The 21448-nt window shown below is 44.0% G+C and overlaps 1 protein-coding gene across 3 annotated transcripts in view; it reads left to right on the top strand.

Moving 5' to 3' along the window:
- rfwd3 (ring finger and WD repeat domain 3) overlaps positions 1-20091 on the top strand; it is a 58129-nt gene extending 38038 nt beyond the window's left edge. For all 3 annotated transcript variants that reach the window (XM_068049671.1, XM_068049672.1, XM_068049670.1), the window contains exons 7-13: positions 2729-2843; positions 6477-6702; positions 6837-6987; positions 10092-10268; positions 10887-11101; positions 14266-14483; positions 16583-20091. In XM_068049671.1, the coding sequence (XP_067905772.1) occupies positions 2729-2843; positions 6477-6702; positions 6837-6987; positions 10092-10268; positions 10887-11101; positions 14266-14483; positions 16583-16726 (1246 nt within the window). In that variant the 3' untranslated portion in view covers positions 16727-20091. The remainder of the gene's footprint in view (positions 1-2728; positions 2844-6476; positions 6703-6836; positions 6988-10091; positions 10269-10886; positions 11102-14265; positions 14484-16582) is intronic.
- The last annotated feature ends 1357 nt before the right edge of the window (positions 20092-21448 follow it).

Below are 21448 nucleotides of genomic sequence, written 5' to 3'. Positions count from 1 at the left end.
TATAGGCCGGTCAGTCTGACTTCGGTGGTGGGTAAATTGTTGGAATCTATTCTGAGGGACAGGATAAGCTGCCACTGAGAAAGGCACGGATTAATCCGGGATAGTCAGCATGGATTTGTTATGGGAAGGTCATGTCTTACTAACTTGGTTGAGTTTTTTGAGAAAATAACAAGAAGGATTGGTGAGGATAGTGCGGTGGATGTGGTCTGACTGGTCAGTAAAATGAAAGCCCATGGGATACAGGGGAATATGGCAGGTTGGTTCCAGAATTGGCTCAGGGTCAGGAAACAAAAAGTAGTAGTTGACAGATGTTTTTGTGAATGGAAAGCTGTTTCCAGTGGCTTTCCACAGGGCTGAGTGTTGGGTCCCTTGCTGTTTGTACTGTATATTAATGATTTGGACTTAAATGTGGGAGGCATGATTGGGAAATTTGCCGATGACACAAAATTTGGCCCTGTACTTGATAGTGAAGAGGATAACCATAGATTCCAGAATGATATCAATGGTTTGGTTGAGTGGGCAGAAAAGTGGCAAATGGAATTCAATCCAGAGAAGTGTGAGGTAATGCATTTGGGAAGGGCAAATAAAGTGAGGGAATACACAATAAACGGGAGGATATTGAGAGGGGTAGAAGAAGTGAGAGACCTTGGAGTGCATGTCCACAGGTCCCTGAAGGTGGCAGGACAGGTAGACAGAGTGGTGAAGAAGGCATATGGCATGCTTTCCTTTATTGGCCGAGGTATAGAATTCAAAAGCAGAGGTGTAATGCTGGAACTGGTTAGGCCACTGTTGGAGTATTGCGTACAATTCTTGTCACCACATTACAGAAAGGACATAATTGCTCTGGAGAGAGTACAGAGGAGGTTTACAAGAATATTGCCAGGGCTTGAAAGCTGCAGCTATGAGGAAAGATTGGATTGGCTCTGGTTGTTTTCCTTAAGAAACGAGGAGGCTGAGGGGTGACTTAATAGAGGTGTACAAAATTATGAGGGGCCTAGATAGAATGGACAGGAAGGACCTGTTTCCCATAGCGGAGAGATCAATTACCGGGGGCACAGATTAAAGGTGATTGGTAGAAGGATTAGAGGGGACGTGAGGAAAACCTTTTTCACCCAGAGGGTGGTGGGTGTCTGGAATTCACTACCAGGAACGGTGGTGGAGGCAGAAGCCCTCAATTCTTTTAAAAGGTACCTGGACATGTACCTGAAGTGCTATAGCCGGCAAGGCTATGGACCAGGTGCTGGAAAGTGGGATTAGATTGTGCAGCTAGTTTTTTCAGCTGGCATGGACATGACAGGCTGAATGGCCTCCTTCTGTGACATAATTTTTCTATGGTTCTGTGGTTGGACAGGCTTGACTTGTATCCTCTGGAGTTTAGAAGAGTAAGAGACGACTTGATTGAAACATATAAAATCCTGAGGGGTCCTGACAGGGTGGATGTGGAATGGATGTTGTCCCTTGTGGGAGAATCTTGAACTAGGGGTTACTATTTAAAAATGAGGTTGCCCATTTAAGACAGATGAGAAATTTTTTCTGAGGGTCGTGGGTCTTTGGAACTTTCTTTCTCAAAAGGCAGTGGAAGCAGAGTCTTTGAAATATTTTTAAGGCAGAGATAGATAGATTCTTGATAAGCAAGGGGGTGTAAGGTTATTGGGGGTAGGCAGGAATGTGGAGTCGTCGTCACAATCAGATGATTTTATTGATCTTATTGAATGGCAGAGCAGGCTCGCAGGGCCGAGTGGCCTACTCTTGCTCCTGATTCGTATGTTCGTATTTTCACCTCTAGCTCTTCTCCCACAAGTTCACAAAGGAATGAAAGTGAAACACAACATTCAGAAAGCTCATGTCACTTTCTGCTTTTGCTTTGTACTGTGATCTGCAAAGATTCTAAATCTGCTTCCACACCCTCCCAACGCATTGGGTAAAAAAGGGAAGGAAAGTACTGAAATCAGGAAATGTTACTGAATGCTTGTAAATTTGAATTTAACTCTTGGCTTTTAATAGGAATGTTGCTGTCTAAGTATTGTGGTATTTTTCTCTTCACCCCAAACCCTGCACAATACTCGCCTGAGAATACGGCTAGACAATCTGATCCCAAACCTCTGGCAGTTTTGTTCTGAATCTGACTCCTGTGGGTATTGCACCCTGCAGAGAAAAACACTCTTCTCTCTGTTCCCACCCCCATGGGGGAAGAGTGTGTCCTCCAATCGCCACCTACCCCACAGTGGCATGACATCAAATCTCAGCTGAGTCAGAAGTTTGCTCGTTCAAGTCCCACTTCAGGAACTTGAGCATGTAATCCAGGCTGGCACTCCAGTGAAGTGCTGAAGGAGGGCTACAAAGTGCTCTCTTTCGATGAGACGTTAAACTGAGGCACCATCTGCCCTTGCAAGTGGGCATAAATATCTCGACACTATTTCAAAGAAGAGCTGGTGTTTTCTTCCTGGTGTTCTGAGGCATATTTCGCCCTCAACAACATCACTAAATCATGATCTAGTCATTATCATGTTGCTGTAAAGCACTTTGGGACATCCTGGGACTGTGATGGGTGCTAGAGAAATGTGATTTCTTTATTTCCTACTGACTTTCAAATATTGAATGTGCATTATTATATTGTGAGGTCTGCAGATTTCCTTGCAGTCCCTGTAATGTGATTTCATTTTTCCTTTGGGAATTCTTTGAGCTTTGTCCCTTTTGCCTTCATTTTCTCCTCCTGTTTTGTGGGCAGTGATCTGGAGAAGGAGCAGGTGATGCGCCGGAAGGCAGAGCTGGAATCTGCACAGTGTCGTCTCCAACTACAGTTCTTGACAGATGAGTGCACTAAGTTACGCAAACAGCTGCAGGTAAGGGTCAATCTGCTGCAAATCCTCATAAGTGCAGAAAACGGGCTCCTTACAATTGGCTTTATCAAGTCTCGACAGAATTTCCACAATTGAGTACAGTGATACAGTTCTAGCTAATATTATACAGGCCTGGAATTCTGTGGGTAGATGTGAGGTTTGGATAGGTGTTGAGGTTTATTTTCTTTTGACTTTTCTATTTTTCAAGTCGTGTGACTGTTGGGAATTCTTTGAGCTTTGTCCCTTTTGCCTTCATTTTCTCCTTGTGTCTGTGCCAATTGCTGTATGTTGGATTCTGTGCATATATTTATATGTTTGATTTTCCCCTGTTTGTGTTTCTATAGTTGTACAGTGCTCACTTGGTTGTAAAGGTCAGTCCATCCTTGCTGACGCAAACCCATGTGTATCTGAGCAGTTGTGTTTCTAGTCTGTCGGGTTTAGTATAATGCTTCTAATCTTGCCCTAATTGAGTAAGAAACCTTCATATCTAGTTCACACCTTTGCTTGACAGTGAGCCATGATTAGAGAACACATTGCTTCTAATCTGCTAGTGTATATAAAGCCAAGACTGGCGTCTTCTGAGGCTTGAGGCTGTTTCGTTTTCTAGGTGTTTTCTGATCTCCAAATATGGTTCTGTTGCGTGCTGGTCCCCTGATACTACTGCTGTGTAATACAGGGGCTCAGTGCAATGTGAGAGTGACTCCTGTTTACTCTAGAAGCAGGCAGCTTTAACCCAGCAGCAGATTCACATGGAACCAAACCAGCTCTGCAGACTTAATACTGCTATTGGAAAGAGCAATGCATCTCTGGTTCACATTCACTCCTGTAATATAAAAGTACCTTTTATATTTTCTGCCAGAATCCTAGTGCTACCCACTCCCTCTGTCTGTCTGAACCTCAGGCCTTGCCCTTCTCCACTAGCACGAGTTGTTTGGTCAAGATGTTTGTTGCCTGGTCAGGTTTGATATACGGAGAATGCATTGGATGTGAATACCTAGATGGTGTTGCATTCAATTTGTGCGCCTCATCAACAATTGTTTGTCAGTACTCATATTTGTGGATTCAGACAAATCGATTCGTCAGGAATAATGATCGAATGCTGAATTGCCCAAAATTCATCATAAAGGAATTCAACTGTACATTGGATTCATAGGCGTGTGTGTTGCATGCAAGTGTTTAACTTTACAGTGAATTGTTCCTGTGACCCTGGCACTCTGTATCCATTTAGCCCTGTGACCCAGGCACTCTGTGGATATCGATCTCAGTACTGGATTGGCTGTATGTGTATACATACAAGAAAAGGAGGGTGGGAAAAGGCTTTCAGATCTACCCAGTCCATATTCAGTGCCAGCATCTTCAGCATTAACTTCTCTCCAGAAAATTGCGCAGTCAGGGGAAGACAAGAGAGCCAGTGACCAATTCATAAAATACGCTGAGGGAATTCCTCTATACCCCTAAGGCAGTGGAGCGGGCTGTAGGAGACTGCAGTAGCCCATTACTCAATGGGCCAAAGTTTAGAGTCAGCACCAAAGGGACAGTACTCACCCTGATCTCAATTTTAAAAATTGTCCACAAAGATTTAGTGGGCTCTAGAGTGTAGTTTCCTCATTTCTGATGTCAGTTTGACAGGGGGATCTCTGACATCCAGCAACAGGACAGGCAGTGCTCAGCTCATCAGCCAATCTGATTGTAGTATTCTCAGACAGCAAAGCAGGCAAAATAAACCAAGTTTAAATCATTGTAAGAAAGCAAAATAAATATTGGAACATATACATGGAGTTAAGAGAGAAACATAAATGAACACATTTTTAAAAATATGTTTTATTAAAAATCTGCAAATTTTAAATGTTCTTGGGGAATGAGACACCACACTTGTAAAACTAGTTTTTCAGGGCTAGAGAGGCTGTTCAGCAGTAATTGACTTGGTACGCCATTTGAAAAACTCAGTCACTCCTGATCGAATAAAGCTTAACAGTTTCATTGTTTTATATAATGAGAATAGTGTGTAAATACTTAAAATTCACAGCAAATTACTTGTTTCTAATAATTCCATTTGCAAAGACTGCAGCAGTGCATCCTGTGGAGGAGCAGGATATCACTGAAAGCAACATCCGGATTTCTGCATTTTAACTGCGTATGTTTAGATGCCAGGAGTTGCTGTCAATTTCAAACAATAATAACGACGAGCACTGACAGCCTCGCCATTACTACTTACCACAAATTCCAGGCTAGAAGCACAGCAGACTGGCAGTTTACATTCTAACTGTAAATGTTCTCTCAGGAGGTTGTTGAGTTTTTGTTCAGATGTTCATTGTTCATCCATACCTACCCATTTTGCTGGCGTGTTCGACATTGTGATGTTTATTTGTGGTTACAAAAGCTTTCCAATGCTTTAACCAGTCTCTGCCTAACTACTTTAATGTGTGTTCTCTAGTTTTGCCATCCCTGTCCATCTCAATCTATTCAACCATTCTGTATCCAAACCAATCCCATCCCTTTATTTTAAACAAATCTCCATCATCCCTCAATCTGTGATTCTCCAAAGTAAATGCCTTAACATTAGGAGCCTCTCCAAATAATTAAATCCCTGAGGCTGGGTCTCATTCAATTTGCCCTGCTGAGCACCTTCTCTAGATCCTTTTATATCCTTTGCTATGTCTGGGGACGAGAACTGGGCACAAGAGTAACAACTGTAGATGTATCAAAGTCTTATGTAGGTGCAGTAAATCCTCTTTGTATACTCGTTCGCATTAATTCAACGTAAAACCTTTTTCCTATACCCACATAACACTGCTTTAATAAATTGTCAGCAATGATCCCTTGTTTGATTTGTTCCTTTGTTATTTCTGCATGGCGTAAAGATGTCTGCATTCTCCTAATCCCAAAAGCTGCACTGAAGGACAGTGTCACATTTGATCCACTTATTTAAAGTTATCCAGAATCTATTGATTTGGCCCAAATTGCTCACCCTGTGTACATTTTCTGTAATTGGTGAGTTAATAAATGGTTCTGTTGATGCCCCCAACCATTATTGAAACTCAACAGCTTTGTGGAGCTCTACTCATGGCCATACAGGTGAGAACAGAAAGAAAGAGATCAAAGTAGGAATAAGGAAATTAAATTCCCCTGTATGTGTACAGCTCTATGTATTAATGCCTGGTCATGTAGCTTTTTTTGCATTGTGTGCGTTTGAAGGACAACGGTTAAACTAATTAGAGACAAAAAAACTTGTAGGTTACATTGAGTCAACAATGGAGAATCAGTCAAACATTAAGTGGGCTGTAGAGCAGAGAGACAACAATATTTCAGATTAAACTGAGCATAGAGTAGAAAATAGCAGCTGAGTGTGGAACGAGTTTCCTTTGCATGTCGCTGAAGATTGAACTTTATGTATATGAAATTTCCTATTTGTGCAGCTATATCTTGAATTCCCTGTGTGTAGGTGTATTTGGAGCTGTGTATTAAATCTTGTCTGTACTGAATTACCTATGTACATCTATAGCCATGTGCTGAATATCCTTTAAAAGTGGTTATATGTTCAGTTCCCTCTGACTGTGACTATATGGGTTGTGTATGTAACTGTATATTAGATTCTTTAGCAAGCATGGCATTCAATTTTCTGTGTCACTACTACAGGAGCTGAGATGTTTGATTGCCAAGCACGGTCCAAGTGCTTCTCAAGGTCCCTCCAGTTCCAATAATTCCCTAACTGGTCTCAGTTCCAGTCAAAGTCAGTGCAAGTACCATTTTGAGAAAGGCATCATGGTTTCGCAGAATGGGAACTGTCGTGTCATGGCCTATTCCGCTTTGATGAGCTGTCTCGTTGTGTCTCAACCTTCTCCTCAAACAACTCTCCTCCCTGGTAAGCTTCAAAGGGGGTTTTATAACTACAACTACTTTCTAATAAAGTGTTGACCATTACAGTTTCCAAAAAAATCTCTCTACTCCCAATACTTCAATTGTCACCCGAGCTTGCCTTGTTTGTCTGGTGCACAGGGTGTGGTGTGAAGAAGATAAGTGGGATGAACTTCCGCAGCACCCAATACGTTCCGATCCATTCCAAACAAATCCGAGGCTTGGCTTTCAGTGACCGCACAGACAGTGTCCTCCTGTCTGCATCCCTGGACAACACTATCAAATTAACCAGGTAAATGGGCATCAAGCTGCATGGCCATTGTGGCACAGGAGGAGAAGGATCAAAGCATTGACAATGGCAGTTGTCACTGGTGCCATCCAGAGTAGTGACTAAGATTCTGCCTTGGGCAATGCCTGTTAACCCCTGTTGTTAGAGCTTGAGGAACATGCGCACATCTCCCATTCAGGTACACTGACCTGAGGTTCTCATTTTTCTGCATGTCTCCTGGCTGCCTTGGAGATGGGGGAAATATTGGATCCCTGCACACTTCTGATTTGACTAAATCAGTTGGTTTGAGCATGTTGTTTTCACCAGCTAAACTGCCACTTCATCTTCCAGGAGCAGTCACTATTCCACCTACACACTCCACCACATCTATGAGCACAGATGGGGTTTCAGAAGACCGGCTCCCTGGATTTTTTTTTCCTCTTGATAGTGCTGGCTCTTTCCTAGAGTCTGGTTCAGTGGGCAGTCACCATTCCCCAGTGCCTTGCCTATGTGAATGAGAGCCTTGACCGTTAGTTAGCAGGCCAATCATGCACTTCTATAAGAAGTTGTTGGTAATATAGGAGTAAGTTCCCTGGTTGATGCCTTAGCTCTGATCTCACTATGGCTGCTAAATGGTTATGGTGCTAGACTTGCATTCCAGAGGTTGAGTTCAAATTACATCACATCATGGCGAGATGTGAAACTGAATTCAATAAATCTGGTGATGTGTGGCCACCACAAAATTGACCCTAAAATCTGCCACATTGTTTTAACAACACAGCTGGTTCATTATCGTCCCGAATTAGTGGAACATATCTACCTGCTCTGGTCTATGTGACTGTAGTCCCATTGGATGTAATTGATGTCCTCTGAGGTTGCCGAGCAAGATTTTTTTTCCCCCCATAGTCTTAAATACTCAAAGGGATAGAGAGGGTATATGAAGCTAAGATATTTCCCCTGATTGGGGAGTCTCCAACCAGGGGACACATTTTCAAAATAAGGGGGAAGCCACTTAAGACACAGATAAGAAATTTCTTTACTCAGAGGGTTGTGAATGTTTGGAATTCTCTACCCCAGAGGACTGTGGAAGCTCAGTCATTTAGTATGTTTAAAGTAAAGGTTGACAGATTTCTAAATACAAATGACATATGAGGATAGTGTGTGAAAAAGGCATTGAAGTGGATGATCAGCCATGATAGTATTGAATGGCAGGGTAGGCTCGATGGGCTGAATGGCCTACTCCTGCTATGTTCTTTAGAAGAAGGCCCACCATTACCACCTCAACTGGTGAAGGTATTGTTGGCATCTCTCACATCCCAAAAAGAAACAGCAGCTGAAGGCTGCTCAGGCTGACTGTAGCATCCTAATGCTGCCCGAGGTTCAGATTAGCCAGGGCTCTCAGCCAAGACCCTCCCAGTCTGTACAGCCCTGCTACTCACTCACTATACTCACTGGGAACAGAATTGCAGCCATGTTTTGTCTGAATTAGTCATTACAGCACAGAAGGATGCCATGGCGTCCACGCCGGCTCTCTGTAGACCAACCCAGTCAGTCTCATTTCCCCGCTCTATCCCATAACTCCTGCAAGTTTATTTTCCTCAAGTGCCCATCCAATTTCCTTTTGAAATCATTTATTGTCTCCACTTCAACCATCCTTCTAGGCAGTGTTCTAGGTCATTTCCATTTGCTATGTTTTAAAAAAAAAAGAAGTTCTTTTTCACATCCCTTGCCCAACACCATAAATCTGTGTTCCCTTGTCTTTGTACCATCAGCTAATGGGAGCAGCTTTTCTTTATCACATCTAAACCAGTCATAATCTTGTACACCACTATCAAACCTCCCCTCAATCTCCTTTGCTTCAAGGAGAACAACCCCAGCTTCTCCAACCTAACCTTGTGGCTAAAATCCCTCACCCCTGGAACCATTCTGGTAAATCTCCTCTGAACCCTTTCAAGGACCCTCACATCCTTCCTAAAGTATGGTGACCAGAACTGGCCACAATACTTCAGTTGACGCCTAACCAGAGCTTTATAAAGGTTCAGCATAACTCCCCTACTTTTATACTCAATACCTCTATTTATGAAGCCCAAGATCCATATGTTTTTCTAACCGCGCTCTCAATATGTCCTGCCACGTTCAAAGATCTATGCACATGAACCCCCAGGTCCCTCTGTCCCTGTACACTTTTGAGAATTGTGTCATTAAATGTGTATTGCCTCTTCCTGTCCCTTCTGTCAGAATGCATCACCTCACACTTCTCTATTAAATTCAATCTGTTACTTGTCTGCCCATTCTGCTTGCTTATCTATGTCCTGACTCAGTCAATTGGCATCATGCTCACTATTTGCCACTCCTGCAAATTTGGTATCGGCAAATTTTGAAATTTTATTCTGTCTTCCAATGTCCAAGTCATTATATCTCAAAAAGAAGTCCTAGTACTGACCCTTGGGGAACATTGCTGTATGCCATCCTCCAGTCTGAAAAAACAACTTTTATCACTTCTTGCTGTTTTCTGTCCTTCAGCCAACTTTTTATCCAATTGGACACTTACCCTCCTATTCATTAACCAGACTTTTATGTGGTATTTTGTCAAATCCACATAGACAACATCCACTGCATTCCCATCATCAACTTCTGTGTTACTTCATCAAAAATTTCAATTGGATTAGTCAAACACAATCTGCCTTCTACAAATCTGTGCTGGCTCTCCTTAATTAACTCAAACCTCTCCACGTGCCTGATTATTGTTTCTAAAACCTTACCCACCACTGATCTTAAACTGACCAGCCTGCAGTTACTAGGAATGTCAGCCCACCATTTTCGTGAATAATAGGTTGCATTTACCACTCTCCAATCCTCTCTTTTCACCCCCCCAGCCCAATATCGAGGGAAGATTTAGCAACCTGGGATGCAAGCCATTCAGATCGGGCGACTTAAGCATAGCCAGCCTTTCTAGTACATCCTGCCTATCAATTTTCACCCCATCCATTACTTCAAACGTCTCTGCTTCAGCTGATGATTGTTTTCTTTCCAGTGGCAAGGTGCCCAAGATGTTTGTCGTTCCATTCCATTACCCTGTGCTTGGCCTAACCTGCCTGCAATGACCCTGTTAATTTCTGTCTCTGTAGCCTGCTTGCCAACACTGTGGTTCAGACGTACAACACCGGTCGCCCTGTCTGGAGCTGCTGCTGGTGCTCTGATGACACAAACTACATCTATGCTGGGTTGATAAATGGTTCTATCTTGATTTACGACATGAGGGACACCACAACACATGTCCAGGAGCTGCCATCACAGGGTTCCAGGTGTGTCTTTACAGTACATTGTGAAGTTTTACTTTTTGCTTGTCTACTTGGTCACTGCCTTTGTACCTTCTAACCTGGCATGCTCCCTGGGTAACAAGGCGCACAGTGGTCTGGATCTCCTGGGAGCTAATGCTGTGGCACGTTGTCTTAATGGACCAGGTGGGAAGCCTCACCTGCAATGTACTCAAATATTCAAGTGTGTAACTCTGCTTTTTAAAGTACATCTTAAGCCTCAACTAAAGAATGTATAAGGTGCATTCTAGAAGTATGCTGATTGATGCGACCAGGGATTGAGAGGTGGAAGAGACATCAGGGCACCTTTTTCCTTGAGTAAATTTTCAGGCAGAAGTCACATGACTGACCCAGATTGTATCCGAGAAAAATTGTCCCTCACATCTGTTCTATTTTTCTGAGGGTCTGCCTCAGTTATTGCACCTTAAGAGGGTTTTTTGATCTATGTATAACTACTACTGACTGGATGAATAGTTGTGCTGCTCTTGTTTGCTCCCTTCCTAACCTAATGCAGTTTAGCATGTAAACCAATTTTAATTTTCTCTCTCATGTAATTGCAGATTATAACCTTTTTTTTTCTCCCCTGTTGTACATTTTGATGTTTAGGTGTCCTGTGACGTCACTATCCTACCTCCCACGTATGGCGTCTGCAGCATTTCCATGTGGTGGTCTGATGGCTGGAACTCTGGAGGGGGGCTGCTTCTGGGAGCAGAAATCCACAAACACATACAAAGCGCACCTGTTACCCTTGGAAGTTGGAAGCTGCACAGATATACAGATTGAACCCATGATGCGACACTGCCTTGTTACTTATAGGCCAAGTACATGGAGCAGCATTTGGGAGGGGAGGGGGTGATTTTGCATGCTTAATGCAGCAGTATAGGCACTGAAACTTGTGAGCAATGTGGCTTGGCTAACAAATCAGAGTGCTCTTGATTTCAGTTTCCTTGGGTGAGTAAAGGTTTAACCACCAGGGTTGCGTAGTCCTGATAACTGTTCAGTCACCCATTTGGGTGAAGACAGCATCAGGCCCCAGCTGTGAAGGACCCATGAGCGCACTTCTTGCCATGCTGCAGCTCACGCATGAACATTGGACACATTCCTGGTCTTGCAGGGCTGCTGGTGCCTGTGGAACTGGATCTCTGTAAACATCCTCATCTGTAGTCTATTTTAACGCAAGAAGTGTCAGGAATAAGGATGATGAACTTAGAGCATGGATCAGTACTTGGGGCTACGATGTTGTGGCCGTTACGGAGACGTGGATATCACAGGGGCAGGAATGGATGTTGGATGTTCCGGGGTTTAGATGTTTCAAAAGGAATAGGGAGGGATGGAAAAGAGGTGGGGAGTGGCATTGCTAATCAGGGATAGTGTCACAGCTGCAGAAAGGGAGGTTGTTGAGGAGGGTTTGTCTACTGAGTCATTATGGGTGGAAGTCCGAAACAGGAAAGGAGCAGTCACTTTGTTGGGAGTTTTCTATAGACCCCCCAATAGCAACAGAGACACGGAGGAACAGATTGGGAGGCAGATTTTGGAAAGGTGCAGAAGTAACAGGGTTGTTGTCATGGGTGACTTCAACTTCCCTAATATTGATTGGAACCTCCTTAGTGCAAGTAGTTTGGATGGAGCAGTTTTTGTCAGGTGTGTCCAGGAAGGTTTCCTGACTCAATATGTAGATAGGCCGACTAGAGGGGAGGCTATGTTGGACTTGGTGCTTGGCAACGAACCAGGCCAGGTGGCAGATCTCTCGGTGGGAGAGCATTTCGGTGATAGTGATCACAACTCCCTGACCTTTACTATAGTCATGGAGAGGGACAGGAGCAGACGGGATGGGAAAATATTTAATTGTGGGAGGGGGAATTACAATGCTATTAGGCAGGAACTGGGGAGCATAAATTGGGAACAGATGTTCTCGGGGAAATGCACGACAGAAATGTGGAACAGCTAGTCAAGCGGAAGAAGGAAGCTTTCTTAAGGTTGAGGAAGCAAGGATCAGACAGGGCTCTAGAGGGTTACAAGGTAGCCAGGAAGGAACTGAAGAATGGACTTAGGAGAGCTAGAAGGGGACATGAAAAAGTCTTGGTGGGTAGGATTAAGGAAAATCCCAAGGCGTTCTACACTTATGTGAGGAACAAGAGGATGGCCAGAGTGAGGGTAGGGCCGATCAGGGATAGTGGAGGGAACTTGTGCCTGGAGTCGGAGGAGGTAGGGGAGATCCTAAATGAATACTTTGCTTCAGTATTCACTAGTGAGAGGGGCCTGGTCGTTGGTGAGGACAGCGTGAAACAGGCTGATATGCTCGAACAGGTTGAGGTTAAGAGGGAGGATGTGCTGGAAATTATGAAGGATATGAGGACAGATAAGTCCCCGGGGCCAGACGGGATATACCCAAGGATATTACGGGAAGCGATTGCCGCACCTTTGGCGATGATCTTTGCGTCCTCACTGTCCACTGGAGTAGTACCAGATGATTGGAGGGTGGCAAATGTTGTTCCCTTGTTCAAGAAAGGGAATAGGGATAACCCTGGGAATTATAGACCAGTCAGTCTTACGTCAGTAGTGGGCAAATTATTGGAGAGGATTCTGAGAGACAGGATTTATGATTATTTGGAAAAGCATGGTTTGATTAGAGACAGTCATCATGGCTTTGTGAGGGGCAGATCATGCCTCACAAGCCTTATTGAATTCTTTGAAGATGTGACAAAACACATTGATGAAGGAAGAGCAGTGGATGTGGTGTATATGGATTTAGCAAGGCGTTTGATAAGGTTCCCCATGGTAGGCTCATTCAGAAAGTAAGGAGGCATGGGATACAGGGGAAGTTGGCTGTCTGGACACAAAATTGGCTGGCCCATAGAAGTCAGAGGGTGGTAGTAGATGGAAAGTATTCAGCCTGGAGCTCGGTGACCAGTGGTGTTCCACAAGGATCTGTTCTGGGACCTCTGCTCTTTGTGATTTTTATAAATGACTTGGATGAGGAAGTGGAAGGCTGGGTTCGCAAGTTTGTCGATGACACGAAGATTGCTGGAGTTGTGGATAGTGTGGAAGGCTGTTGTAGGTTGCAACGGGACATTGACAGGATGCAGAGCTGGGCTGAGAAGTGGCAGATGGAGTTCAACCTGGAAAAGTGTGAAGTGATTCATTTTGGAAGGTCGAATTTGAATGCAGAATACAGGCTTAAAGACAGGATTCTTGGTAGTGTGGAGGAACAGAGGGATCTTGGGGTCCATATCCATAGATCGCTCAAAGTTGCCACCCAAGTTGATAGGGTTGTTAAGAAGGCGTTAGGTGTGTTGGCTTTCATTAACAGGGGGATTGAGTTTAAGAGCCGCGAGGTTATGCTGCAGCTCTATAAAGCCCTGGTTAGACCACATTTGGAATATTGTGTTCAGTTCTGGTCGCCTCATTATAGGAAGGATGTGGAAGCTTTAGAGTGGGTGCAGAGGAGATTTACCAGGATGCTGCCTGGACTGGAAGGCATGGCTTACAAAGAAAGATTGAGGGAGCTAGGGCTTTTCTCATTGGAGCGAAGAAGGATGAGAGGTGACTTGATAGAGGGGTACAAGATGATGAGCGGCATAGATAGAGTGGATAGCCAGAGACTTTTTCCCAGGGTGGAAAGGGATATCACCAGGGGGCATAATTTTAAGGTGATTGGAGGAAGGTTTCGGGGAGATGTCAGAGGTAGGTTCTTTACACAGAGAGTGGTGGGTGCGTGGAATGCGCTGCCAGCGGTGGTGGTAAAAGCAGATACATTAGGGACATTTAAGCGACTCTTGGATAGGTACATGGATGATAGTAGAATGAAGGGTAGGTAGGTCGTTTGATCTTAGAGTAGGTTAAAGGTTCGGCACAACATCATGGGCCGAAGGGCTTGTACTGTGCTGTACTGTTCTATGTAGGAGGGGAGAATTTTGTACGTTCAAAATTGAACTTCCTTGTCAATCCTGAATGCAGTATTAATGGAATTTTTTTTTTTAAACAGGTAAAACTCACAATTCTTTACGGTGTGTGATGATGGAGCTGTCAAGTAGTCCCTCCACAGAGTTGCTTGAGAACCTTGTCTGCACATGTTACCCGGTACAGACATTCAATGCGGGCCCTACGTGTAAACTGCTAACTAAAAATGCAATTTTTACAAGTCCAGAGAAAGACGGCAGTGTCCTGGTATGTGCTGGCGACGAGGCGACCAACAGCGCTATGGTAAGTGATGGCAATCTTTTTTAGCCTGCAACCTCATCATCGGCTGCATTTTGGATATCCACTCTCATCCTGCCTTTTTGATGTTCTGTGCTCAGGATTGCAGCATCACTGCTGGTTCGGTTAATGGGGACGCATGTGGTATTATGGTCTATTGTATTCAGCACAAAATCTTGATCAAATGGTGATTTTTAAATAAAATGATGTGCAAGAACAAAGTTGTGAAGGCAGAATGCACCACAGTGCAGTGTTCTTAACAGGTCACAGACCTGAAATATGAACTCCTTTATCTCTCCACAGGTGCTCCCAGAGCTGCTGAGTATTTCCAGCATTTTCTGTTTTTATTTCAGATTTCCAGCATCACACTATTTTGTTCTTGTATTTTTAACATTTAGTTTTCTCGACATGTAATATCCCAAAGAGAAAGCATGGGTAATCTGTTAAATTCTGCAAGTAAGCTGATGGAGTACACTTGAGCAGACCTCCAGCTAATTGATGGTCATTGTCCATACATGTTTGAGGACAATGAGCCTGTGCCCTGCTGTGATATACTACAGGCTCCCTATCTGCTGTGCAGTGCATGGTGCTTGATTGTTAGCAGCTGTACTTTCAATGTTACGCTACAGCTGCAGTAAAGACTCATTGGAGTGTCGTTGGGCTGTACTACAGATAATGACACGGTGCCTTTATGAATACTGCTGTTCAGTGTTCACAGATCCTGTACTGCAGCTGCAAGTGCAGTGCACACCACTCTCATGAGCTGGGTGACTTGCTGTATATTGTTCATGTGTTTCTTGATTGTCCCTATGGAACCCTTTTAGTGGTTCCTGGTTTTATACTTGTGGGTGTGATGCTGAGTTAAGCCACACAGTGGCAGCAGGTATCCTTGTGCTTGATTAAAGATTCTGTTGTGCACAATGAATGATGTGGCTATGAAATAGGCACCTTCGTCATGGGCAGCACTGACGAGAGCGTCCAGGGTGTGTGGTACCCTTGTCCTCCCAATTGTGACTGGAGTTTGATTCCAGGGTTGAATCCAATTTAAAACACAAATTAGTCAAAGCTGTTTGGATCAACTTGATTTTTGAACTCCGACGTGGTGTCATAGAAATGTGTTTGCATTTTCTTTACATTCCATTTGCCACATTATGCAATTTAGCAAGGGAGTCTGGCTGGCTTGATTTTTTTTGCTGAGGACAGCTAAAGGTGACCTTTACATGAAAAGCAGTCGAGGACTGAGAGATGGACAGGTGAAAGTGGGGGAGGGGGGCTGCTGCATAGAAGACCACTATGTGTGTGTTGGTGTGCGTTTGTGTGTGTGCACGTGCATCGGTGTGTCTTGGTTTGTGTGTGTGTGTGTTTGCTGATTTGTGTGTGTGTTTGCTGCTTTGTGTGTGTGTTTGCTGCTTTGTGTGTGTGTTTGCTGCTTTGTGTGTGTGTTTGCTGCTTTGTGTGTGTGTTTGCTGCTTTGTGTGTGTGTTTGCTGCTTTGTGTGTGTGTGTTTGCTGCTTTGTGTGTGTGTGTTTGCTGCTTTGTGTGTGTGTGTTTGCTGCTTTGTGTGTGTGTGTTTGCTGCTTTGTGTGTGTGTGTTTGCTGCTTTGTGTGTGTGTGTTTGCTGCTGAGAGAGAAGGGTGTGGGAATATGAGCAGTGATGGATGGACAGAAGGATGTTTGTAAACCTGTGGGTGGGAGGATGATTGAGGGATTGTGTCAGTGTTGCATTAGTGTCGGCAGCCTTTCCGCCTTAAATAAAATGCTGGGTATGCACAACAGGTTTCTCCACATCTGTGAAAGAAGGAAAAGATGGGCGTATGCATGGACCGCACACCCATATTGGATCATCTGGTTGTGAATCTGCTGTGTTTCCAGCATTTATTTTTACATCAGTTCCTGGTGTTTGTATTTTGTCATCTTTCCAACCTTTCTCTCAATCTACCACAAATGTGGAACTACCAGGGTTGGACAGTGGTTATTGGTGGTTGAAGCAATTAAAGACAGACACCCTGGTCATTTGATCTCTAGAATTCTACAAGCTGTCTCTGTTCAATTTCCATCTGAAGGTGCCCAACCTTGTAACCCTTTGTGCTTTCTTGCTGGGGCAGGTGTGGAATGCAGGAAGTGGCGCTCTCATCCAGAAGCTTCAAGCCGACCAGCCGGTATTGGATATCTGTCCCTTCATGGTGAATCACACCAGTTTCCTGGGAACTCTGACAGAAAAAATGGTCAAGATCTACAAGTGGGCCTGATGGGGTTCTGTGCTTGCCATCATTGACTCGCTAGGCCTGGAAATCTGTGGCCTAAATATTTGTGGCCTAAATCTGGTGCTGATGTCGTAAATAAATTGCTGCACTGCACCTGGGAAGGAAACAAAGCTCTGTTTGTTTAAACAGGCCCACCTGTCCTCACATATTGGGCTTTATTTATGTGACTGACCTACCCGAGCTGTCTCCTGGTAATCCACCAACTTCTCTTTTTATTGTAAACCATGGCCTTTATCTAAATGTAATGATTAATTTTGTCTCATTTCCAAAGTTTTACTGGTTTCTGACATGCTTACAGCTTTTTTCATATTTGACATTTCCAGGGAGTGTTTTTGAATAAAAGCCTGTTTCTGTCATTTTTCCTGCTACTTTTCCTCTCTCGTAGATCCTTGCCTGGCATTCCCGTGTTCTTTGCCCCTATTAATGCCTATCACTTAACAATTTCAGGAGACCACTCGGTAGTTTGCAGTGACTCCTTCACCCTAGTGTATATTTTTCCCTTCCTCTGGGGTTAGGGGGAAGAGAGCTTCTAACCTCCTCTTTACTGATTCTTGCAAAAGGGCGACCAAGAGCTCAGAGTACAAGCAATGATTCAATGGGACTTAGTGTTATTACTGCTGTGGGCTGGCCCATTGCACTGCCACTTGAAGCCACTTTTGTTTTTAAATCCCCCTGTATAGATCTGAGTCTATATTTGCTAATGGAGTAGAGGATTCCAGGCAGAAGAATATCGAGGTCGCACGATATACTGTGTAATACCTTAACCTTTCTTAATTTAAATGGGATGACTTGATTTTGGGTTCTGTCTATTTGGGGAATAGAGATTCACATAGACAAACGCTGGTTTTGTCTTGCAATACAGGAACAGAATGTGATATGCAATAATTCTGTGGTTGAGGGAGAGAGTCCATCACCAAGTGTGTACATACCCAGGAGGGTTATGAGACTCAAAGGCTGCTAGTCTAATTCGTTGCAGAAAGCATTGCCCTGGTGAGAGCATTGAAAGCCGTTGCCTGGAGCTGTACTATTTGTATACCTGAATGGAAAGCGTGTATCTGCTGCTCGTGTGCAATTCAGACTTTCATAATGTACATAAGTGTCAGTTTATTACCATTACTTTGAAATAAAAATATTAACAGTGAAATCTTAGCCATTTTTCCCCTTCTACATGATAGCTGCTTATTAAGTCATAGCCAAACATTAGCAGCGCTTCTGTTATTGGAGCTAGTAACGTGAGCAAGGTCCACATTGTGCCCGAGTTGTCAGCTGGGCATTCTGCTATCCACTTTCTGGCAGCTGAGCCTTGGCATACTGCGATTGACAGTTTGCAGTTGTCTATGACTCTGCTGCCCATGTCTTAATGTGCACTAAGTTTCGTTCTGCTATCACCCCTGTGCTCGCTGACCTACATTGGCTCCTGGTCAAGCAACGTCTTGATTTTAAAATTCTCGTGCTTCGTTTCAAATTGCTCCATGGCCTCACATTTCCCTATCTCTGTAATCTCCTCCAGCCCCACAACCCTCCAAGATATCTGAACTCCTCTAATTCTGGCCTCTTGTGCATTCCTGATTTTAATCTCTGCAGCATTGGTGGCTACTGTTACAAAAGTGCTTCTGTTTTTTTTTTAAATGATTTTTTTGAAGATTTGTGTGAAAACTGAAAAGATTCCATGGATGTGTTTTTATCAAGTTCATCAACGGGACAAGATGTTGTTTGAAAGCCAGCTGTGCTGGAGGCTACCTGTGATTTGGGCTCAGTAAAACAGCAGAATCTTTGGTGACCTGGGGGAAAAAATGGTTCCAGAGAACCACGTCAAGTGTTACGACCGGGTGAGGAATGGGTCTTAGGCTCCCCTCTTGCCCCTTTCCTGGTTTGGCCATAACAGGGTCTTTCTTTTAAAACAGTGATTTTTTAGCTTTCCACCTCCAGTGAGCCCTTGCTCACTGCACTTTCATTACAATTGCAAATGAACCAATCAGACAGGTTAAACAAGGAAGATGCAAGTTTATTAGCCTTATCACTCTAGCCCAGTTAAAATTAATAAAGTACTTGACTCAACCACGCTCACATGCATATGAGACATATATACACGTCTAGATAGAGGAGAAGAAAGTTGTGGGGTGGGGGTGGGGGGGCGCGTTGAAGTAGAGTTGGCAATAATTGGAATACAGGTACTGACTTCTGTGTCTTTGATATAATGTCTTTGATTGAAGTTAGGGTCTGGGAGTCCTCGCTGGGGCCACGTGCACAATTCCAAACTTGTTCCTCTGGTACCAGAAGGCCAAAGAGGGCTTCGTTTGTAGTCTTGAAGCCTAATCTGCCACCGTGGCTTCCCTGGGACTTTGCTGGACAGAGAGAGAGAGATCTCCTTGGTTTTCAAATTGCAGTCAAAAGCCCCAGTCTGGGCAGCAGGGAAGCAGCCACTTCTTGGAGGGTGGTTAGATTTCAGTGCCTCCCAAACATACTCGGTGGGGGTTAAGTTTTGTCTCTTACAAAGTCAAAAGCTGTCGGTGTCTTTTAATCATCACTATTGTACAGACCAATCTTGTTAATTGAATCAAGGAGCACCCCCATTGTGTCTCCATTCATGTGTCTCAGAATGCAAATGTGCAACCATGTTTTCATCCGCTCAGTTCTTTTCTTTAAACAAGTTCTTTGCCATGTCCAATAAAAAAATATTCAAATTGTGTCCCATATAACAAAATTAATGCTCTCATTTGGCAGGTGTGACTTCCGACAATATTTATGGAGGTCAGGGGGTCGACTCACTTTGGGTTTGAACATTGTTTTCAGTTTTAGTTGTGGTATGAACTGTTTAAAGACAGTTGGTGTTTTCCTGCCAAGGAGAAAAATCACCCGACTCACCACCTTCTCTACCTTTTCTGAAGAAATCCTGCCAGGATCCATTGTGTGGTGAAAAATCCCTGGTGTCGTATAGCTCCTGAGGAGCTGGGGGAAAAATCCTATGATTCAAGTATGTGCTGGCAAAAAATCTTGATGCCACATTTCTCCTAGAAAGCCTACTAGAATAATTCTCGACATCTCCAGAACGGACGGCTTCTGAAACAATCCTAGTGACCCATCTCCGTATACCCAGATGCTAGACCAAAAAAGGGACAGCTGACTTTCTTCCATATCTTCTTATCGTCGATTAGCTGGTATTTGGCCAAAGTAGTTTTTTTTTGTAACAGACTTCTGCAGAATGAATGTTTTTTTTTCCTTTGAGTATAGTTGGGGAGTTTTTAGAAAGAGAACTTTAATATTTTAATCGTTGTGTTAATGCTTTTCTTCGTTACTGGTTAAGTCTTATTTAATAAATAAACTGATAATTTTGTTCTTTATTAAAGAAATCTGGTTGGTGGATTTTATTCGGCGATAAAAGAAATAGAGTATATGATTGGCTGTATTGGTAACCAGGTAAACATTTAAATAGATGTGACCTGTGGAGAAGTGGAACTAGAAAAGACAGTGCACTCCTCCCGCCTTGGTCATAACATCGAATTGGGGGGCTCATTGTCTGTGATACCAAAGTTGACGATGTGCAATTGTAAGTGGGGTGATACTAATCCACCAAAGCTACTAAGTATCATCACCTCATTCCATGACGATATGAAAGGCACAATTCAGCATAGCCGCACCTCATCAGACCCCTTTCCTATCCTGAGTGGCATGAAACAGGGCTGTGTTCTCACACCTACACTGTTTGGGATCCTCCCTGCTGCTCTCACATGCGTTCAAGTCTTCAGAAGAAGGAATTTTCCTCCACACAAGATCAGGTGGCAGGTTGTTCAACCTTGCCCGTCTAAGAGCGAAGACCAAAGTACGGAAAGTCCTCATCAGGGAACTCCTTTTTGCTGATGATGCTGCATTAACATCTCACACTGAAGAGTGTCTGCAGAGACTCATGGACAGGATTGCAGCTGCCTGCAATGAATTTGGCCTAACCATCAGCCTCGAAAAAGAACATCATGGGACAGGATGTCAGAAATGCTCCATCCATCAATATTGGCGACCAAGCTCCGGAAGTGGTTCAAGAGTTCACCTACCTAGGCTCAACTATCACCAGTAACCTGTCTCTCAATGCCGAAATCGACAAGCGCATGGGAAAGGCTTCCACTGCCATGTCCAGACTGGCCAAGAGAGTGTGGGAAAATGGTGCACTGACATGGAACACAAAGGTCCGAGTGTATCAAGCCTGTGTCCTCAGTATCTTGCTCTTCGGCAGCAAGGCCTGGACAATGTATGTCAGCCAAGAGCGACGTCTCAATTCATTCCATCATCGCTGCCTCCAGAGAATCCTTGGCATCAGGTGGCAGGACTGTATCTCCAACACAGAAGTCCTCGAGGCGGCCAACATTCCCAGCATATACACCCTACTGAGCCAGCGCGCTTGAGATGGCTTGGCCATGTGAGCTGCATGGAAGATGGCAGGATTTCCAAGGACACGTTGTACAGCGAGCTTGTCGCTGGTATCAGATCCACTGGCCGTCCATGTCTCCGCTTTAAAGACGTCTGCAAACGTGACATGAAGTCCTGTGACATTGATCACAAGTCGTGGAAGTCAGTTGCCAGTGATCGCCAGAGCTGGTGGGCAGCCATAAAGGCGAGGCTAAAGTGTGGCGAGTCGAAGAGACTTAGCAGTTGGGAGGAAAAAAGACAGAAGCGTAAGGGAGAGCCAACTGGGTAACAGCCCCGACAACCAATTTT

Source organism: Heterodontus francisci, chromosome 17, assembly GCF_036365525.1.
Source record: "Heterodontus francisci isolate sHetFra1 chromosome 17, sHetFra1.hap1, whole genome shotgun sequence".
NCBI lineage: Eukaryota > Metazoa > Chordata > Chondrichthyes > Heterodontiformes > Heterodontidae > Heterodontus > Heterodontus francisci.
This window is presented reverse-complemented; position numbering and strand designations above follow the sequence as displayed.